This window comes from Spermophilus citellus (genome assembly GCF_964194105.1).
Source record: "Spermophilus citellus genome assembly, chromosome: 3".
Taxonomy (NCBI): Eukaryota; Metazoa; Chordata; class Mammalia; order Rodentia; family Sciuridae; genus Spermophilus; species Spermophilus citellus.
Window position 1 is genome coordinate 85997656 of NC_138184.1, and position 23447 is coordinate 86021102.

The following is a 23447-nucleotide window of genomic DNA, read 5'->3' on the forward strand; positions in this document are numbered from 1 at the left end:
ACAGTTTAGCTACTGTGAATTGTGCTGCTATAAACATTGATGTGGGATGTGTCCCTGTAGTGTGCTGTTTTTCAGTCCTTTGGGTGTAGACCAAGGAGAGGGAAAGCTGGGTCAAATGGTGGTTCCATTCCCAGTTTTTCAAGCAATCTCCATACTGCTTTCCATATTGGCTTCACCAGTTTGCAATTCCACCAGCAGTGTATGAGTGTGGCTTTTTCCCTACATCCTCACCAACACTTATTGTTGTTTATATGCATAATAGCTGCCGTTCAGACTGGAGTGAGATGAAATCTTAGAGTGGTTTTAATTTGCATTTCTCTGATTGCTAGCAATGATATATTTGTTGATTGAGTGAACTGTATATCATCTTCTGAGAAGTGTCTGTTCAGATCCTTGGCCCATTTATTGCTTGGGTTATTTACTTTTTGGTGTTTGGCTTTTTGAGTTCTTTATATCCCTAGAGATTAGTGCTCTATCTGATGTGTGAGGGGTAAAGATTTGCTCCCAAGATGTAGGCTTTCTCTTCACCTCACAGGTTGTTTCTTTTGCTGAGAAGAAACTTGTTAGTTTGAATCCATCCCATTTATTGATTCTTTTTTTTTTTTTTTAATTTTTTATTGATTATTTAAAGCATTACATAGCTCATGATATATCATCTTTCATACATTAGACTCAAATTGTGTTTTGAACTCCCATTTTCACCCCAAATATAGATTGCAGAATCACATCTGTTACATATTCACATTTTTACATAATGCCATATTAGTGTCTGTTGTATTCTGCTACCTTTCCTAACCCCTACTATCACCCCTCCCCTCCCCTCCCCTCCCATCTTCCCTCTCTATCTCCCCTGCTGTTGTTCAATTCTCTCCCTTTTTTTCCCCTCTCCCTTGCCCCTCATAGCCTCTTGTAATTTTATGTATCCTTGAAGGTCTCCTACCATTTCCATATGCTTTCCCTTCTCTCTCCGTTTCTCTCCCCCCATTCGTCTTTGTTATCTGTAGTCTTTTCCACATGCTCTTCCTTCCTGTTCTGTTCTTAGTTGTTCTCTTTTTGATTCTTGATTTTAATTCTTGAGCTAAAAATATGGAACCCTTCACGAATTTGTGTGTCATCCTTGTGCAAGGGCCATGCTAACCTCTGTATCATTCCAATTTTAGTATATGTGTTGCCAAAGTGAGCATAAACTTTCTCCATTTTAAAGTGGCTGAAATATGTTTGGTTTAGTTCTTATGACAACCCATCCAGAATGTTTAATGTACTTGGGATCTTCTAATTTAGTCACTGAGCACTGGGTTTGCATGCTATTAAAATAGTGATTTAGAAGCTCCATCTGAGAGAAGGGGAGAAAAAAAGATTTTGGACTCCAGAATTTAAAGGTCTCTATTTGGGTTAGTCTTTTGACCTAGACTGACTGTATGAGCAGGAACCAAACTTTCCCATGTATAGTTTCCCCAAGAATGGGAAGCAGCCCTCAGTCGGGGTACATCTGTGGATTGGGTCTCACATGCAGGTAGGTGTCAGTATGGCAGACTGAGGTAAAGTACTGATGAGAGTTGCTGACCTTAATGTCATAGATGTAGTTGGTGCCCAACTTACATCTTGACTAATTTGTCTGCAGAGCACTGGGCTTTTGAAACACTCCTTGGAGGAAGAAGTCGGGAACCAAAAAAGTCTGGGAAACGCAGCTTCTTACATTCCCATCTTAGAGATAAGCAGTTTGTGAAAAGCTCTGAGAAGTCCTGCAACAAAGAATCCTGCTTAGTATTGTTTAAACCAGTGTTCCCTAGACTGACTTGATTGTGGAATACTTTTTTTTTTTAAGTTTTATTTTCTTAAATAATTTTTTAATTTTTTAGTTGTAGATGGACATAATATCTTTATTTTATTTTTTTATGTGGTGCTGAGGATTGAACCCAGTGCCTCACTTATGCTAGGCAAGCACTCAACCACTGAGCTACAACCCCAGCCCCCCCCCCTTTTTTAAAGAAACTTATCAGGGTTGTGGCTAGGGCTGTGGCTCAGTGGTAGAGCACTTGCCTAGCATGCATGAGGCATTGGGTTCGATCCTCAGCACCACATACAAATAAACATATAAAATAAAGCTATTCTGTCCATCTACAAGTATAAAAAATTTAAAAAAAGAAATTTATCAGCACACTGGGGAGCTATTGTTCTGCTGAACACACTTTGGGTAGTGCTGGTCTATTTAATGAGGTAATAATGACATTTTTATGGCCTCTTTGCTATTCTGAGTCTTGTTCAGTAGTTACATTTTTATAAAAATTTTGTTTTATAATTTTTACAAAAAGGGCTCACGTATCCCAAGGATCAGAGTTAGTTACTCTGTGTTTGGTTAGCACTTTCTACCTTGGAGAACCTGGGAGGATTTCTATAGGTTACTCCTCATCTTATGGCTCATTTGCTTCTGAGTTCCAGAGATCTGTTAGGGGGTGTACTCTGCTCTGAAACTATTTGAATTGTGGTCTGGCTCTATCACAGCTGACGTTGGTCCATCCCTTTCTGTGCTTCTTGAATGCCTACTGCTCAGACTCACTCTGGCACAGACAGATGGACAGACACTACCAGGGTGTCATGGGTAGGCTCAGCTGTGGATCACATATGCCAAAAATAAAACCACAGTGTTCTGTCTAGTCAAAACTGGGGCTCCAGTGTTATTGAGTCATTATTCCATTCTTTATTGTCTGACCACTTGTGATCAGATGAGGATTTGTTTCCTGAGCCCTTATGGCTGAGATGGAAGAGTGTGGGATGACGGTGTGGTTAAGTGGATTTGTAACTGATGCTGTGGCCTTACCCAGGGTGAGTTGCTTAATGGATCCATGTCAGCAGTGGGGTGGACTCCAGTGGTTTGCCACAGGGCCCTGTCCAGCCTCAGCCTCATCTTGTTTTTTTTTTTTTTAAATAATTAAGACACGAAGGCCCACGTATCATATTTTGCAGGGGATTTATATATGAGAGAATTAGCTAGTACGGTGGATAACAGTTAGGATTCAGAGATGATCTGAGGGGGCTAAAATGTTGAGGGGCATTGGACAGGCAATGAGGTGGCCCTTAAAACAGATAAGAAGTTTAGAAAGTTAAGAATTTAGGTGTAGCCAGATGCAGTGGTGCATACCTATAATCCCAGTGGCTTGGAAGGCTGAGGCAGGAGGATTGCAAGTTCAAAGCCAGCCTCAGCAATTTAGTGTGGCCCTTATTTTGAGACCCTGTCTCAAAATAAAAAACAAAAAGGGCTGGGAATATAGCTCAGTGGTAGGGTATCTGACAGGCATTTGTGATGTTTGAGTTAGCACTGAAAAAAACAAAACCAAAAAAACTTAATGTCTGATGAGATCATATTGTTTGTGGCACTTGGCAACCCATATATGGGGGACTGTTTGGTTCTGAGTACCTTATTTGAAGAGGAACTCTATAAATGCACAGCTATTAGGGTTCATTCAGATAGTGATGTGTATGGAAATCAGTCATAGATAGTTGAAGGAAATGGATAATATTTAGACCAGTGAAGAAATGGCTGAGGGACGTGTGATAACTGTCTTCAGCTACGTGAGGGACTGTCGGAAGATTAAATAGCTTTCTTCATCCAAAGAGCAAAATCAGGGCCATGAGTAGAAGTCATTTTCATCACAATGGAGGAAGCACATTCTAATAGTTAGATGGCCTTGTGAGAGACCCAAGTGACTTGGAAGGTCAGCTCTTCACTGGCAGCATTCCAGGACTGCCTGGACCTCTGCTGTTCAGAGAAGCTGTGAGAGGCCTTCTTGCAGTGGGGAGATGTGCCCAGTTGATTGCCAGCGCCCTCGTAATTCTTCATTTCTAAACCATTGAAGGTGGGTGAGGCTTGAGCCTGTGTGACACCTTCAGCATTACAGTGTGACACTTCAGGAAAATGACAGAAGCTTTGCCATTTATTTGTGCCACGTTTGAAGCTGTGGATTTCATGTGAAGTGCACAGCCTGTGCCTATAAGAAAGTGACTTACATGATGTGACTATTTATCACATGTGGAGCTTGTATGCACACATGTATGGCAGATACGTAATTAGGGAAACCAGAACTTAATGTGCCATCAGAGTGTTAAATTATTCAGTGTTCCTTTTGGTTGAATAAGGTATAATAATGGTTATTTTTTATATAGCTTGCTTGAGATGGAAAGTCAAAAAATTTTTAGACTGAGATAGACTGCATTCTTGATTTCTGACTTTTACTTTGTAAGTTTTAGCTTCTTCCTATATGTCCTTTTTTATTCCTCTATTCTTTCATTATGGTCTTCTCTTGTGTTAAATAGATATTTTCTATTATGCACTTTAATCCCCTTGTTTCTTTCACTGGATTGTTTTTGAGTGAACATCTTAAAACAATCTAGTTTGAATTAATACCTACTTAATTCTAATAGACACCAAGAACTGCTCCATTATCATTGTATTTTGCATACATTGAAATACTTGGAACCTGGTGTCCCATAGGTCTCTGGGGGCTCTGTGCATTTTCTTCTTCATTTTTTTATAATTCTTTCTTGGATTGGATAATCCAAAGATTTGCTGATTTTTTTCTACCAGTTCATATTTGTTATTGAGTCTCTCTAGTGATTTTTTTGTTTCAATTGCTGTATTTTTCAACACTAGAACTTCTACTTGTGTTTTTTGTTGTTGTTGTTGTTTTAAATAATTTTTGTCTGTTTATCAATATTCTCTATAGGGTAAAACATTTTTCTTATACTTTCCTTTATTTCTTTAGATGTGCTTTCCTTTAGTATTTTGAACATGTTTATAATAGCTGATTTAAAGTCTCTGTTTGATAAATTCATTGTCTATACCTCCTCAGGGACACTTTCTACTGACTGCTTTTTACCCTGTGCATACGTCCTACTTTCCTGTTTCTTTAAATGTCTTGCACTTTTTTGTTGTTATTGTTGTTAAAAACTGGACATTTAAAATAATGTTGCAACTCTGATAATCAGATTTTCCTACCTCTGAAGAATTTGTTGTTATTACCATTTATTGTTTTTGGTTGCTGCTGTTAAGTGACTTCCCTAGTCTCTGTTCTTTATCCTGTATGGCCACTGAGATCTCTGCTTGGTTAGCCAGTGACTGGACAGAGATTTTCTTAAATGTGCTCAGGTGTTCTTTGTATGTTGGGACACCCCCTCACTATCCCAACAGTTCACCACTCTGCCTTAGCCCTCACTTCCTGCCTGTGCAGGGCAAGTCAGCCAGAATTGAGAGATCAGGGCCCCATCCGTTTTTTTTTCTGGGCACATGCACAGTACTGCACATGAACCTATATTCCAGACTCCCAGGAATAAATATATGAGAACCTTTCAAAGACAAACCCTGAGAACACCTCATCCCCCAGTTTTTCCTGTCTTTATAAATTTAAGCTTTCTTGGTCAGCTTCTTGTTAGCTCTACTGGCAGTGCCTCCTCTGGCATCTATAGTGCTAAACTTACTTAACACTTATTGCTTTAAACAAATGCCCTGGAGATGGGATAGAGGTCAGATAAAGACTAGTTTCAAGAACAGTTTTCCATAAAAATAGGAAAAGAAGAACTTAAATTATCACTATTTGCGGATGACATGATTCTATACCTAGAAGACCCAAAAGGGTCTACAAAAAAACTACTAGAACTAATAAATGAATTCAGCAAAGTGACAGGATATAAAATCAACACGCATAAATCAAAGGCATTTCTGTATATCAGCGACAAAACTTCTGAAACGGAAATGAGGAAAAACACTCCATTCACAATATCCTCAAAAAAAAAAAAATAAAATACTTGGGAATCAACCTAACAAAATAGGTGAAAGACTTATACAATGAAAACTACAGAACCCTAAAGAGAGAGATAGAAGAAGATCTTAGAAGATGGAAAAATATACCCTGTTCATGGATAGGCAGAACTAACATTATCAAAATGGCGATATTACCAAAAGTTCTCTATAGGTTTAATGCAATGCCAATCAAAATCCCAATGGCATTTCTTGTAGAAATAGATAAAGCAATCATGAAATTCATATGGAAAAATAAAAGACCCAGAATAGCAAAAACAATTCTAAGCAGGAAGTGTGAATCAGGCGGTATAGTGATACCAGATTTCAAACTGTATTACAGAGCAATAGTAACAAAAACAGCATGGTACTGGTACCAAAACAGGCGGGTGGACCAATGGTACAGAATAGAGGACACAGAGACTAATCCACAAAGCTACAACTATCTTATATTTGATAAAGGAGCTAAAAGCATGCAATGGAGGAAGGATAGCATCTTCAACAAATGGTGTTGGGAAAACTGGAAATCCATATGCAACAAAATGAAACTGAATCCCCTCCTCTCACCATGCACAAAAGTTAACTCAAAATGGATCAAGGAGCTTGATATCAAATCAGAGACTCTGCGTCTGATAGAAGAAAAAGTTGGCTCCGATCTACAGATTGTGGGGTCGGGCTCCAAATTCCTTAATAGGACACCCATAGCACAAGAGTTAATAACAAGAATCAACAAATGGGACTTTCTTAAACTGAAAAGTTTTTTCTCAGCAAGAGAAACAATAAGAGAGGTAAATAGGGAGCCTACATCATGGGAACAAATTTTTACTCCTCACACTTCAGATAGAGCCCTAATATCCAGAGTATACAAAGAACTCAAAAAATTAGACAATAAGAAAACAAATAACCCACTCAACAAATGGGCCAAGGACATGAACAAACACTTCACAGAGGAGGACATACAGTCAATCAACAAGTACATGAAAAAATGCTCACCATCTCTAGCAGTCAGGGAAATGCAAATCAAAACCACCCTAAGATACCATCTCACCCCAGTAAGATTGGCAGCCATTATGAAGTCAAACAACAACGAGTGCTGGCGAGGATGTGGGGAAAAGGGTACTCTTGTACATTGCTGGTGGGACTGCAAACAGGTGCGGCCAATTTGGAAAGCAGTATGGAGATTCCTGGGAAAGCTGGGAATGGAACCACCATTTGACCCAGCTATTGCCCTTCTCGGACTATTCCCTGAAGACCTTAAAAGAGCACACTACAGGGATACTGCCACATCGATGTTCATAGCAGCACAAGTCACAATTGCTAGACTGTGGAACCAACCTAGATGCCCTTCAATAGATGAATGGATTAAAAAAATGTGGCATTTATACACCATGGAGTATTACGCAGCACTAAAAAATGACAAAATCATGGAATTTGCAGGGAAATGGATGGCACTAGAGCAGATTATGCTAAGTGAAGCTAGCCAATCCCTAAAAAACAAATACCAAATGTCTTCTTTGATATAATGAGAGCAACTAAGAACAGAGCAGGGAGGAAGAGCAGGAAGAAAAGATTAACATTAAACAGAGACATGAGGTAGGAGGGAAAGGGAGAAAAAAGGGATATTGCATGGAAATGGAGGGAGACCCTCATTGTCATACAAAATTACATATAAGAGGTTGTGAGGGGAATGGGATAATAAACAAGGAGGGAAATGAATTACAGTAGATGGGGTAGAGAGAGAAGATGGGAGGGGAGGGGAGGGGGGATAGTAGAGGATAGGAAAGGTAGCAGAATACAACAGTCACTAATATGGCAGTATGTAAAAATGTGGATGTGTAAATGATGTGATTCTGCAATCTGTATTTGGGGTAAAAATGGGAGTTCATAACCCACTTGATTCTAATGTATGAAATATGATATGTCAAGAGCTTTGTAATGTTGTGAACAACCAATAAAAAAAAGAAAAAAAAAACTGGCAACAAACTAAATGACCAGCATCATGGTATACCACTTACCAATAAAAAGAAATGAATTTCAGATTGAGTAACAGATTTTGGAATATTTGCATATTATATAATGAGATATCTTAGGGATTAAAAAAAAAAAAAAAAGAACAGTTTTCCAGCCAGGTGCCAGACAAGCCGAATCCTTTGAGGATTGGAGTTTAGGGAGATCTAAACCTGTTTGGCGCCTCTGGTGGCTGCTGGGCTGCTGGTTTTTATAGTATCATAGTTGTGAGGCTGTTGTTTCAAGGCTGCCTTGTGTCACTTAGCTGCTTAAGTACAAGTTGAAAGTCGAAGATCTTACTGATATGCAGCCATTTTTCATGATTACATGCACCTTAGAGTGTATCAAGCCTTTCATTAAATCTAGAGTCCTGAAAAAGTCAGTTGTGACTGGGGCAGCATTCTGTGTGGTGTTATGGAGGAGCAGATTTTCAGAGATGCAAAAGTTAGCTTCCTATTTGTGCTTCATCCACCAAGGCCCCCTTGAGCAACGAGACTGTGCCTTGTGCATGATGCACATTCTTTCTCACTCTCTGATGCTTCTCTCTTCTCAGCTGTCTCTGGTTCATGAATTAGCCCCAAGGAGTGCTAAAGAGCACAGATTCCTACAAACCGCTGGTTACCACTCACTTTATTAGGAATGAGTTTCAACCTGCTTGATCCTGCATTACTAGCATGTACCATAAACTGGATCTTATTGATCTTCTGAATCACTCTCTCCTCTTGCCAGCAGAGTCCATTTTTTGCAATCTGGCCAGCTTTGTACATTATCCTGTGATGAAGTAAATCCATTATTCCCCTAAATTATAGTTGGAAAACAAAACATAGCTAAAACAGCTTTTTCCGCTGGGTACTGTTGGGATTGAGATTCAGGCCAAACATAACATCAATTGCTTTCTACCAGATCTTGCAGGCCTGGTTAACAACTTTGAGTTTTGTGTTAAATATATATATTTACATATGTAATACATATATTTTAAAATTCTAGTTGTAGATAGCCACAATGCCTTTATTTTATTTATTTATTTTTATGTGGTGCTGAGGATTGAACCCAGTGCCTCACACATGCTATGCAAGTGCTCTGTCACTGAGCCACAACCCCAACCATATATTTAAAATCTAAGTTCTCATTTGTAACATAATTTTGGATTTTTATATGACCAGAGATTTGACTTATGGGTATTTATTTTATTATAGCCTCTCATTTCAGAGGCCAGTCTTGCATTATATAAGATGGAAATACAAGTGCTGTTGGTAAAAAGTAGAAATTCTGTTCTGAAGAGCTGTGTATGATCATGTAGCTAATTACCATGGTAAAGTTCATAATTTTTTTTTGCATTTTATGTACTTGTGCATTTTTTCTGTCTCATTTGTTAGATAATAATTTAATCAAGCAGGCTAAAATGTGAGATTACATGGTGGTACAACAATTTTGAAATCTTGAAAGATAAAACTGGAAACATTTGCTTGTATTTTTTTCCACCTCGGAGTGTTTTGTTAATGAGACATTTTATACTGCCATAAACCCAGGGCAGTAATAGAGGTGTTGATTGATTTTTGGATGGTGAGGGGCTCTTCTAATTGCAGATTTTGACATTTGTGTCACTTCTGCTGCTTTAGGTGAGCAAGACGTGGAAGGTGATTGCTGAAGATGAGGTGCTGTGGTACAGGCTGTGCCAGCAGGAAGGGCACCTTCCGGAGAGCAGCATCTCAGATTATTCGTGCTGGAAGCTCATCTTCCAAGAGTGCCGAGCCAAGGAACACATGTTAAGAACCAACTGGAAGGTAGGCAGTGGCCAATAACTTTACCTGTGGAAAAATAGCTTGCAAAGACATGGGAGTCCAAACCTTCAGTTGCAGCCTGAGGTTAATTGCCAGAAGTAGAGGCAGAGGGGTGTGCTGATCGCTATTGATGACCTGTTTTGTCCCTCCTTGGAAGATCTGCCTCTGTTTTCAGTGACAAAGTTTGAGAGCATCCCCCTATTATCCAGGGAAGGACAGCTGAGGTTGGGCTGCCTGTCACTTCCCTCTGCTGGTTAGGGTTGTTGGAGTCATATTTGATATAGCTCTCTCTCACTTTTATCACCTTCTTGGAGAGTCTAAGAAGGCAGAAGCACCACCTGCACACAAAAGAGGAGCTGCAAATGCCATTTTAGTAACTGTAAGAGGGAGATCATTGCACATCCTTAAGAGCTGCCTTCTTTTCCCTCATGTAACCCACTGGCTTGCTGCCCTTGCATTTATCACTTAAAAGTCTCTACAGAAATATTAGATCACAGCTAAGAATTTGCACAGAGAAGCGTGCTACATAGAGCTGTGAGAGGCATGACAAGGCGGTGGTGTGCAGCAGCATTTCTTTCCTGCCCAGGAAACTGGATATTCATGAGTAGAGAAGAGATAGAACCACATTCTTCTTTCCCATAAAGTCAATCCTAATAGATTTTAACATGAATGGCTTTTGCTCATTACTGATGGTGACATATTGCCTATGTGTATGTCTCTCCCTAGTCATCTCATAACCTGATTAGTGACTGATATGCTTGATGAGGGCAACCTCATGCAGTTCTAGCAATATTAGCCAGAGCAGTGTCTCTCTAATTCAGGGTTGCTCAGCCCCGGCACTAGGGACATTGGGCCAGCCTCTTTTTGTAGGGAGCTGCCTTATGCATTGCAGGATGTCAAGCAGCATCCCTGGCCTTTACTTACTAAATACCAATAGTATTCTCATCCTCCCCCAAAGTTGTGATAACTCAGAATGTCTCCAGATATTGCCAGATGTCACATGGGGGCAGAATTGCTCCTTGTTAGACCTGCCATTCTAAGGAGAATTAGTACAGGTATTTTTTCTTAGGACATTAAGACACCACCCCTAAGAAAGTCATGCTCTCCCCACGGTGTTTGTTTGCATTCACCAAAGGTAGTAAACTCATTTGGAGGGGTCTGTTAGCTCTCTTGCTTGTGAGCTTGGTTAGGTCTTATGATGGACAGACATAGATGAGAGGCAGGCAGGAAGGGTTGACAGACAAAGCCATTCAGACAATCAGGGGCAAGGAGCAGAGAGTCTGATCCCAGTAGAAGAGGCTGCTGTTCAGGGGAGGCTCCAGAGGGGGGTTAACTTGGACCTCTCTGTTCAGAAAGGAGGGATCCTTTGAGATTTATGAATGTGAGAGCTGGAGATATTCAGTGTCCCTTAGATTGAATTCAGAGATTTCAGATCCCGAGGGAGAAAATGGCAGCTAAGATTTTTGCTTCCTCTTTGATGGCAGAGAAGACAAGGCAGGCAGGCAGTACACCACCTCATTTGGGCTGGGGGTGACAGCAGTGAAGCATTTGGCACCAAATTACAGTTTTCAGGTTACAAACAATTTAACTAAATGTCTATTTATTGTTTTTCTCTAACAAGCACAAAACCATATGCGCTCAAGGAATGTTTGTTCACTGAGTGAACTGGGTAGTGCTACAGGCAAAAGTGAGGGAGACTTCTCTTTGGAGTGTCTCTGGCTCATTTCCTGACACTGGTAATAATGAGGACTATATGGGTGAATTTTTTTTAAAAGTTATTGATAGTCCTTTATTTATTTATTGACATGTGGTGCTGAGAATCGAATCCAGTGCCTCACACATGCCAGACAAGTGCACTATTGCTGAGCCCCAGCCCCAGCCCAATATGGGTGAAATTTTAAATCATGATTCTTTCATTAAGTATAATGATGGGATTTTACTGTAATTTTAGAATGAAGGAGTGATTCATCAGAACATGAAAGGTCGCATTAGGGCACATGGCTTAGCTCTGGCCTTCCTCTGTTTTCTTATATCTAGAAGGGGCTTACACCTAACACTGCTCCCCACAGTGAGGCAAGGACATCCGTGTCCTAAGTCTAATGCTCCTTCTGCTGAGGAGGCCATGCTCGGTGCTCAGGCAAGGCTGCTCTCAAGGCTCTTAAGCCTTTGTACACAGATACACTGTTCCCATCCTATTTATGGTAGATTTTAGAATGGGTCGGGCAGGTGATTTGGTTTGATACCTTCTTGGTCAATGTCTGGGGAAAGCTCAGAAGGAATCCCAGAGTTCTCAGGTCACTAGGGGTGACCTGTGAATGCATGCACTTATCTGCACCTGCAGTTCACCCTGGAAGTGATTTGATGAAGTGGGTGTGGGGGCCACAGTGTTGCTCTTCCTGGGGTGTGCATAGTGTTTTCTTTCACCCTGGCATTCTGGGACCTCTATGACTAAAATATCAGTGAGGGATCAGAGCCCAAGAAGGAGAGGGAAGCCCCCAAACAGAATGAGTCAGTGCCAGCAGCAGGCAGCTTTTCTTCTCAGGCTCTCTTCTTTCAATACCTTTTTTGTCAAAAGAGCTCTTCTCTCTGCTTTGTAGCCATATCCTTCCCTTCCCTCATCATGACTCTGCAAGTCAGAGAGCTCCTATTGGATGCGTGCAGTTTTATCCCTCAGCTGTAGACTTGATCCTCAGATGAAGTAATGACAACCATTGCAGATTCTCTTGCCCAGTTTCTGGAGTATAACTGCTTAATAAATATGGATTTAATGGGATGAAAGTCATCATCGCTTCCCTAATATAAGCAGTAATATTAATGTCTACCTTTACTGTGTACTTGCTGTATGATAAGAACTGTGTGTGACACTTGGGCACACTATTTCTAATCCTGGGCCAAAGCAGCAAAACTAAAATTATGATCATTTGCTACTTTTAAATTCCTGTATTCATGCTTGCTTTTTGGCTTAACTGTCTACTCTTTCACATTTCCCACCTGTAAAGACTTTATATCCCTTCAGATTCCCTTGATTTTTATTTTGAAAGTAATTTTTTTTAAAAAGAGAGAGAGAGAGAGAGAGAGAGAGAAAATTTTTTAATATTTATTTTTTAGTTTTCGGCAGACACAACATCTTTGTATGTGGTGCTGAGGATCGAACCCAGGCCGCACGCATGCCAGGCGAGCGCGCTACCGCTTGAGCCAATCCCCAGCCCCTGAAAGTAATCGTTTAATATGTTTTTTTCAATCAATGATGAATGATCTTGGAAAAAGAATTCAAAAGTCAGAGTAGCACACATAGTGGAAAATAACACTCCCTCACCTCTCTCTCCACAGACCTTGTTTAGGTTAAGTTTAGGTTTTAGGTTTTCCATGGAACTTCTGAGCTCAATCAGAAATGTCTTTTCTTCTCTCTTTCTACCTCCTGGTCTTTATCTCTTGTGATATGTAGTGTTTTCATTTTTCATTTTATTGAGAGTCCTTGTAAGAGTTAATAGGTACTTTCTCTTTGCTGAACTGAATTTTTAAACATACTTTATATACTTCTTCAGATACTTGTGATTACCAGCAAATGTGGTTGGCTTACTGTGGATTGTGGCTATTTATGTGCACATACTTCCTTTATATTCAGTGATCTCCTTGAGGACAGGTCCAGCATCTCACATGACCTTGCCCTCTGGTTCAGTGTCTTTGATGTATGTGGTAACTCGAACGTGATGTTAGTTGCCATCTTTGTCCTTTTGAATGCCCAGGTAACTTGAATGCAATTCATGCCATAGAAAAATCTCTGCAGAAGGTGGGTGAAGGCGAAGTGCTTTATCTCCTCGCTGCCCTAAGAATAGTATAAACTGCATCTTTTTCTCACACAGAATCGCAAAGGTGCCGTGAGTGAACTGGAACACATTCCTGACGCGGTTTTATGTGATGTGCACTCTCACGATGGTGTTGTCATTGCTGGGTAAGCCAAGCAATTTTCACTTACTGCTCTTCTTCTTACAGCCTTTCATTTTTCAAGAACTGCCCTCTGAGCACAGTGACCTTATCCTCCTGTGAGAGCATGTACCTTCCCCAGTGACAGCTGTGCGTAGGGAGGAGAATCTCTGACTCTCTTCTTTAGGATTTGAGAGCTCAGTAGTAAGTAGAGAGAAGCAAATAGTGTGGAGCAGATTTGTGATTCATTTGTCTTAATATGTCTTTCCTGGCTTTTAAATCACTCTCGTGGCATGTTATGTTAGATTTTCATTAAGGCAAACAGTTTGTGTTTTATGAAGACATAAAAAAGTCAAGCAAGAATAATAAGTGTTGGCACAATCAGGTCCTGTTCTTATTCTCTTGTTCTGAAGCATTTATTATGAGGAAGGGCTGCGGCCACACATAATCTTCCTTGCCCACCACATAGTATGTATTTGCTATTTAACTTGTCTGGAACTAGGTTTTTTATGTGTCTCCATGGCCGAGAAATTTAATTTTAGCTTCTGTAAATTCCTTTGGCTTCTGTTCCAAAAACCACTTTCATGAATTCTTCATGTTTTACTACAGAGGTGCATTTATGTATTTCTTTAATGAACTATAAGAAGATCAATTTTCTTTGTGGATTAGGAAGGTGTCTTGAACTACAGTCTGCAGTTGTAAACTTTTGATTGTATGGTTTTACCATCTCAAATTGTATGCCCAAATGTGAAGACCCGAACCCTTAAACTTCTGAGTCTCCATGGGCTTTGGCTGAGCTGCCTCAGTGAAGGTCCTACCTATAGGAAACCAAAACCAACCTTGGCTTAGACTTTTTCTTAAAAAAACTTTCCTTAAATAGCATTCCTTGAAGAGCACTATTTGAATTGAAATTCCAAATAGATTATTTAAATATTTTATGATATGCCATGTCCCTGAAAAAGTATTTGTTTTAAACAAGCTATACCCAGGAGGGACACTTCTTTTTGGCTTCTGTTTCACTGGCTATAATTTAGAGGTTAATGTCCTTATTGGGAGAACTGTAGTACTGTTATTTTTAGAAAGATTAATGGGTCAAAAATCTGGAATTCCTTCCATCCAGTTATCAGTAGGTCATCAGGCTTCTGCCCCTCATGGCTGAAATGTGGACCTCAGAGCTCACGTTGTGCATGGTGCTTCCATCCCCCAAGTCCGAGAGTCAATGGCTACTGCATAATGTATTTATATCCTTCTGACTTAAAGAGTCTCTCTCTGCCTGTGTAAGAAGATGCTTGAGGACAGAATTCTGAGATTGGACTGAACAGTCCTAAAAAGAGATTAGAAATAGAGGAGAGACTTTCATCCCGAAAGCCAGTTATACAACTTTGTTATCTGGTCATGGTCTCTGAGGCCAGGTGCCAGTCCTCCTTTCCCTGCCTCCCAGCTCCCTGGAGGTCTGTTCAGTGCTGCAGATTAGGCAGCATAAAGCCCAGCAATGGCAGAGTTTTGTGGATCGATAAGATGAAACTTGAGCTGTGGGTCAGAGAGGCTCCTCAGGGCTCCTCTTTCTAAGAACCTTGTGTTGATGGCTTAGCATGGGATCCTTCAATCTTGCTTGTATGTAGAGCATCTCGTGTTTATCATTAAAATTTTATCTGGTGGTTACGATGCTTGTTTTCTGGGTCAGCTCTCGAATCCCTTTTCATTTGAGACGATGGTGTTTGTGGTTACCTCATTCCCAATCAATGTTGTATTCACCAGGCCTTCTGCAGTTATGCATCTCCAAGGAGCTTCTTAAAGAGACATGCCACCTCACCTTGCTTTTTCTTGTACTTACCTATGTTCTTTTCATTTCCCTTCTGCCTTTCCTTTTTCTCTTTTTTACCCAAGTGGAATCTGTTCAGAAGTTTTGTTTTATGTATCTATAAACCATTTTTGCATTTAAACCTATTAAATATATCTCACATAATTGGTGGAGAGCAAAGATATGAAATATTTCTTTTTCTTTCCATCTTTTCAGTTCTCTGTGTAAATGTCCTAGGGTTGGAGTCAAGTTGCACAGGACTAGGCTAACTTTTCTTGCAGTTGGACTCACAGTTGACCCAGTCAGTGGAACCTTAGTCATTCACTCATGAACTCACTGACAGATGGTGGAGCACCTGTCATGTGGCTGTGCCCCCCAACCTGTGCTTGCTTTTTCAGCCATGTGCAGACATTATTTCTTAAGCTTTTGACCTTGCAGTTTTTGTCCAAGAGACTTTGCTTCCCTATCTTAAGAATAATCTGTGGTTATCTTTTCCTGATGTGCAGAGTTCATTGACATTTGTTTCCCGTCTACCTTTTTCCTTATTACTCCCCTCAAGTACACTTTGGGTTTTTTCATGCTGTTCTAGTTAGTCATCTCTGATCACATCTTTTTTTTTTAAACTGAGAGGTAATTCACATACTCTAAGATTCACCTTTTCAAAGTGGAAAATTGGGTGATTTTTGGTAAACTCCCAAGATTGTGCGGCTTCTGCCACTGTTTTAATTCCAGAACATTTTACCACACTGAGCAGAAACCCAGTCCCTGTCGTTTAAGGCCTGTGCTCCTCCCAGAGGTTTCCATAGCACTCTAGCCTAATAAACAGCTGCCCTGCACCCAGCGCTGCCCTGCACCCAGCGCTGCTCCTCTCACAGCACCTGGACATGTGCTTAGCTGCAGCACCTAGAGCCGCTAACCATGCAGCTTTGTTGTCTCAGTATTTTTTTAAATTACTGTTTCACTCAGAAATAACATTGAACTTTACAGCATGGATCTGCTTTCTAGTAATTTCTGAGCATCTTAGCTAGGGGTGCTCTGTAATATTCCATGACATGCTCTGTAGTGCTTGGGTACCATTTTATTGGAATAAGCACAAAAATTTAATATACAGATGACCCCTTCCTCCACCACTTATATACTCCATTACAGTGAGTAACTGGAGAATGCCCATTTTCTCTTGTTTGTTCTCTAATTTCTTAGTTGTTTCAAGTTAAAAAATTATATGATTTTAAACCTGGAAGGAACCTCTGGTCTGGTCCCAGAACACCCATCTGTGTGAGTCGTCAGAGGCAGAGCAGGGCGTGTGTGCACCGAGTGCCTCTGAGACCTCCACAAAGCCCTCGTTTGCTATTCTCGAGCTGTTCTATTATTGTGTCATTCTGGTTTTTCTTTGGTGGTATGCATCTTTCTTTTCTCTTTAAAAATAATAGTGGAGCTAAAACCATGTTTGTTTGTAAAAATATTATGGAGTGGAAAAGAGAAAGCCACTTAAGTCCTACCATGTAGCATAACTTATTCGGTTGTTATCTCTGGGGTGTGCCGTTTGGTTTTCAGTTGGTTTTTATATACATTTTTTAAAAAATAATATAATCATAGCCTGCATTATTAAATCTTTGCCCTTTTTCTCCTCACTAAGGTGGTGAGATTTTTTTCATGTTGTTACTTTGCATTACCTTCTTTGATTGGTTGCGAAATTCCATGAATAATTATACCCTAATTTTCTCATTTGTTCCCCTAATAGTAGACATTAAAGTTATTTCCTACATTGTATTATACAGTCTCACATAGTTTAACAATGAGGGTATGTTTTGAGAAATGTTTTGTTGGTAAATATTATAGAACGGACATATACAAACTAAGATAACTGACATCAGTAGACCATATAATCTACTAGGATCACATCATATATGTGGTCTCTTGACCAAATGTCTTTATGTGGCATATATTTCTATAATGTTATGAATATTTTATATACAGAGATTTGCATATTTTTTCTTATTTTAAAGCAGTGTATGTATAAGTATTCTTTATTTGAAAATTATAAGACACGTGTTATTGTAGAAACTTTGAATTCTGTGCAAGAGTGTAGGATTAAAGAGTTAGTTTTTCCATTGTCCTTGCATTCCAGGTTATATTCATTCGTAGGCTAAAATCCATAAATGGGATTACTATATTTAGATAAATTGATTTTTATGATTTTCCAGGTTAAAAAATTGTTTTTAAATGCTTTCATAGCCCTCAATTTCTTTCCAGTTTAACCATGTGGTTTGAAGTTCACAAACTGTCCCTCAAGCTCACTCCTGCATAGACCTCCCTGCTTCCTGTCAGTGCCAGAAATAACGCTGAGCCCTCTGAGGTCATTGGTGGTCTTTTGGTCGGTGAATGAGTAGACTTCCCTGCTGAGCCTCTGCCAGTGCAGGATCTTGTTGTTTGCACCATCTTGAAAAGGTGGAGACCATATAGTCAGCAGTTTTGTACCCTCGGGGCCTGAAGCCAGTCCTGGCACCTAGAAATCTGGGAACCTCAAATATGTAGAATGAAGACTCCTCATGCCGCGGTGAGCCTGCACTCTAGGCTCCCTTTGGCCTGCCTGCACTCTGTCTCTAGCCCTTCCTCTTGCCTTTCTGCGGTCTTGTCTGGTCACTTTGCCGCCCTAAGCAGCATCCCAGAAAATGCCTGAACTAGCAGAAGTTCCTTCATCTGTAGCTGAGCAGTTGAGACATAGCAGTGACCTTCCTTTAGGAAGAATTTGTGTTTAGAAGTCTTCAGTCAGGGGCTGGGGCAGTGGCTTACTGGTAGGGTGCTCACCTAACACGTTTGAGGTACTGGGTACAATCTTCAGCACCACGTAAAGATAAATAAATTAGGTATTGTGTCCATCCAAAACTAAAAAATACTTTTTAAAAATAAAGTCTTTCAATAGTACAGAATAAGCCACCTGACTTTCTATCAAAACCCCATCTGTCTGCATTTCCTGTGTGATGTGATGGCCCCCTGAAATGCTAATGAGGTTTCATGTGTGTTTTTTGTGTATTTTAGAAGAAGAGATGTTATCTAGAAAGTTGGTTGATAACAAGAGATTGGGAAACATGTCTTTGCTCCTTTTTTAAAAAATTATATTTTGGTTTTGGGTAGTGACAACACTTAGAATAAATGTTTTAAAAATTATGTGTTGGGACTGGAGGTATAGCTCAGTGGTAGAGCATTTGCCTGGCATATGTTGGGCCATGGGTTTGATCCCCAACACCAAAAACAAAATAAAATTACATGTTTTTTTTTTTTTTTTTCATTGAGGAAAAAAAGAATAGAAGAAAAGGGGGCATGACAGACAACATCCCTGTTCTATTTGTGATGCTTGGACTGTTCTCCTTTTCCCCAGCTGCACTCTGGAAGTTACAAGTTGCAAACAGATGACATCATGAGTTCAGAAAGGTCACAGTAATAGACCTGGTTGGGGGGTGTCAGGTAGGGTTTGCCATAAGTAGTGAAGGAGAGCCACCTAGTGAAGGAGAGCTTCCCAGGTAAACCTGGGAAGAGAGGCAAGCCTTGGGTTTCTTGGAGTCCCTGTGCCAGCTCTGCTGCCATTAAGCTAATAGCTCACAGAAGCTTTTATCAGATGCCCAGGAGTATGGTGGTGTTTTGCAATAAACTCCCTCCTCACTGTTACTTAAAATCATACATCTGGAGCATTTCAGTTTGTATAAAGAAACACATTTTTTAAAATTTTCACATGAGAGGATCAATTTCCCCTCTTTTGGTTTAAAAAAAATATTAAGCAACCTGTATGATGAAGTTTGTTCAATACTTCTAGATGCTTGCGCCTTGGTTTTCCTCTACTGTGATCTGCCTTTTCAGCATGAGCTCCTGTCCTTACTGGAAGAATCAGTGACTCTTTGTTCAGGTTTCTCCTCTACCAAATGGAATTGGAGGGAAGAATTTATCATTTAATGTTGCAAAAATTTAGCTTCCTTCTTTCTCTAAAAATATTTAATTGTTCCATTTTGTTTTATTCTCTTTGAGGCAAGTGTGCCTGAGAAGATGTACAACAAAAGGCCTCCTTCCCTCCCTCCCCCACCCTCTCAGACAACATGATGAACTCTGGCTATTGCTTTGGCTGCCAGGCATGACCCAGTTCAATATATATATATATATATATATATATATATATATATATATATTTTTTTTTTTTTTTTTCCCCTCCCTTTGGCAGCCCTGGGGATCAACTGCTGTCTGAATCTTTGATAGCTTTAGTTTGCCTTTTGATGCTTTTTTTCCCCATATGTATATTTTTTAGTTGTAGGTGGACACAATACCTTTATTTTATTTGTTTTTATTTTTATGTAGTGCCAGAGATTGAACCCAGTGCCTCATGCATGCTAGGCAAGCACTCTACCACTGAGCCACAACCCAGGCTCCTTGTAATACTTTTAACATTAATAATTTTATCATTATTTTACAATTAAAAACTATTAGGAAATATTCGTTTAAATGTAGTCATCTAAGGTCACTTTTGGAGTGCTTTGCTTTTGGCCATTTCTTCCTCCATCTTTCCCACTAATTGAAAAATGTATCTTTATGTGGATCATGTGGCATTCCAAAGTGCTAAAAGAGGCTTCAATCTGAAATGGTATATAGTTACCCTGAATTTGAAAATATTTTTTGTTCAGGAACTCACAGTGTTCCTAGAAAACTGCTAGTTTTGTAATGCCTGTGGATTGCCCTGAGGCTCTTGAGATGACAGACACTTTCTAAATGCAGCTTGGGATGAAGCTGTGTTAGATAAATGTCACCCATGTTTATACGTAACTCAGGACATGCTTTCTGGCTTTCTCCTTTTCAAAAAACGATTTCTCTTTACAGTTTTCCTTTCAACCTTGTTTTGTATGCATTTTGTGTTGCTGCTTATTATGTCACTGGACTGTTTCCCATAAGGAATTTGATCATTACCCGTTAGGGACCTCTTTTTAAAATTATTTTTACTTATTTATTTTCTGCTGTGAGTTATATATGCTCTTCTAGTAAATAAGTCTGAGGTAAGATATTGATAAGTGACTTGAGTAGAGCATTACATTTATTATATCTTTAATGAAGGAGCTCCAGAATATCCTTAATAAATACTGGTGAACTCATGGCTGCATTTATCCATCTCTGCTTCTCCAAGGAATAAAGGGAAGGGCCACAGCTATAGTAACTGCATGATCATCATTGACTCTAACTCTATTGATTGTGATTAACCAAGATGTATGGAAAACAGTTTTAAGTGTGTGGTGCACGTATCTCGTAAGGTCCATTAAGACGTTCATTATTTTTCAATTGATGCATCTCAACCGTACTCGATGTTTGCTGTAGTGCATTTCTGCAGAATGGCTGCACTGTGGGATTAAGTTCATTTTGTTAATTGCATAATGCAACACAGTCATATTTTATATAAAATAGTAAGCAAATACTTTTGCTTTAGTTGATTTGTGGTCTTTGGCATTATTAAAGAAAGTATGGAACAAGTAAACAGTTCTTAAAACCTCTACATGCCGAGGGCATAAGTATCTCTTAGAATGTGGGTACTTTACTTTTAGGGGTCTCTGCCTGATTGCTCAGCAGGCTTTAAACCGCCTCCAGCTTCTAGGCTGAGTCAGCAGATCCCTTTACTCCATCAACATCAGCATATGGATGAGTCCTACACATTCCTGGGCATTCCTTGCTTGTGAGAAGCAAAAAGGCTGACCGGATATGACTAGGGAGAACATGGAGTGGGGGAGAGCGGAGCACCAGAACACACCGGAGAGGCACCTCACACATACTCAGCCTCAGGCCAGGTCCCTCCTGGGAAGTGGTTTTCAGCTGAGTCTGGAGGGATGACCAGGACTTGGTGGGGTTGGGGCAGGGGAGTTGCCTTTTCTCACTCCTGAACCAGTCATGGTTGTTAATAATTCACCACAGCATTTACTTTTCTGGTGAACTGGATGGAGTATAGCTTCAGAATCCTTCTCAACATAGGACTCTAGGTAGCCACTACATTTTTGTTTGTTTTTTAAAACACACAAATCATTTACTGTCCCTGGCCTGAAGCTGCTGTGGGTGCCTGATCAGAATTGAATTGGGACTTGATTTGAGGTTGACTGCTTGAGTACAATCCTATAAAGGGTAAGTGTTACTAACTATTCTGTATGTCCTCACACAGTACCTGCGAAGCGAGTGTGGCAGCTTGATCTGCCCCACCCCACGCTCCTGTTACCAGCTGATGAATCTCCTGTACTGCTTCTCACCTTCCAGTTGAAATATAGTGGTGAATTGATGGGTTAGGGTTAGGGGTTATGTCCTGCAAGGCTCAGTCACAATGTTGAAAACAATAAATTCCTTATATTGCACTTAAATGGAGATGGCTCTTAAAAGCAGTATTTGTTTAAAGACACTGTCATCTGAGGAGGCAGAGTGGTGTGCTAGCTAAGCAGCACATTGATAAAACCTGGGCACATTCGATCCCAGCTGTGCCTCTAAAATGTTTCTTGTGACCTTGGGTAAGTCACTTAACCTTATTTCTCAGCATTCTTAAATCAAAACACACTCCTTCCCATTGCATCTTTATGAAGAGCCATGAACAAATTTGTTTTTAGCAAATAAGAGCCGACACCTGGAAGCAAAATGGAAGCCCTGCTGGATATTCACACAAGAAGAAAGGCTAAAGGTTATTTTTAGCTGTACAGAATTTCTTCTTTTTCTCCTGGCCTCTTAGTGCAAATAAGTAGTCTGCTTATTGGAAACTTACTAGTTAATGAAAGCTCTTTGGTGGTAAATCATTTTAAATTGGCAATTGGCTCTGGCATGCCAAGCTTGGGAGAGGCTCTGTTCCCGTTCTTTCAACAAAAAATCAGCTGTGGTCCCTGACCTATTTATTTAGAGGTAAACTCAGCCTTGCCAAGCATGAAAAAGACTGGGAAAGCACACAGCTTCACTGTGTCACTGGTCTGTGCCACAGGCTGGGGCACATCTTTACTCGTGTGGAAAGGCTTCTTTCTTTGGTTTTTCTTTAGTGTTTTTACATCAGCTAATGTATTAGTTGCAGTTGTACTTTGCAGACACTAATTAGAGCCATCAACATTGGGGTCCAAAGGCTTACTGACAATGCAGCTATCATAGTGGTGTCTTAATTGGTTGAGTGTGATTGTCATTAGGCAGCGATAAAGACATCTGGAGCTCTGGAGAAAAATCAGCCTTTTTTCCTACTTCCATTCAGTATCTGTTCTTGCTACTCCTGGCCAGCAGTAAGCTCCTTTAGATCCGGGCCCCTTTGCCACAACCAGTGTTCTGCAGTTGTGAAAATGTGAGTGTGCTCATGAGTACCGCGTCTCACTCCCTTGCTGTCATTTCTTTACTTGTGTTAGGCTTCATGGCCTGCTGCCACATCATGGCTCAGTACCTGCGAAGTACAGTCTTTTATTCTCCATTCCCTTCAATAAAGGAGTCAGTCTTTTATGTTTCACCTCCTGAGTCATCTTGTAGCAAAACATTTATGTGATTCTCATGCTCTTTGAACTTGAAAAATGGAGTTAATTTCAATGAGTATCTATGGAAAATCTCCTCTGAGTGCTGGGAACCTTGTCTGGAGGCTGGCAGTGGGAGAGGAGAAGAGAGGAGAGGATGTGGCTGGGGAACAGGGCAGGGGCTGGCTTGTGGAGGGTTTTCAGGAGGCCCTGTCATTCCGACTTCATTCCTTAAGGTGTTCCGAGGTGAGACTTGGCCTAGGCTTCTGGAGTGTCAAGCACTGTTCTGGTCTGACTGTTCTTGTTGATGGAGGTACAGCAGTGAGCAAGACCCAGACCCTGGTCTCAGACACTGAGAGGTGAGTAGAGTAGGAAGAGAAACAGTTAGGTAATCACCAAATAATTGTCATAGAGACAAGTCCAGGCTGCTAGCAAGGTAGATCATGGTGGGGACATGATCTCGCACAGAGGCTGGGGAAACTGGCAGTGTTTCCTGAAGAATGACTCACGAACACTGGTGTTTGGAGGGTTTGGCATAGCAGGGTTGACTGAAGATGGGAGAGGCTCAGACACAGGGGGGCTGTGACAGTTGGGAGTGTTGCATCATGGCAAAGGAGGTGTTGAAGGGGCCTCTCTCTTTTTGTACCAGTGACCTGGGACTGACG

The 23447-nt window shown here is 40.4% G+C and overlaps 1 protein-coding gene across 1 annotated transcript in view; it reads left to right on the forward strand.

Moving 5' to 3' along the window:
• The window catches only part of FBXW8 (F-box and WD repeat domain containing 8), a 113818-nt gene that overhangs the window by 22048 nt on the left and 68323 nt on the right, over positions 1 to 23447 (forward strand). Inside the window, exons 3-4 of the mRNA XM_081287984.1 lie at positions 9418 to 9582; positions 13443 to 13531. Coding sequence (XP_081144110.1) covers positions 9418 to 9582; positions 13443 to 13531 — 254 coding nt within the window. The remainder of the gene's footprint in view (positions 1 to 9417; positions 9583 to 13442; positions 13532 to 23447) is intronic.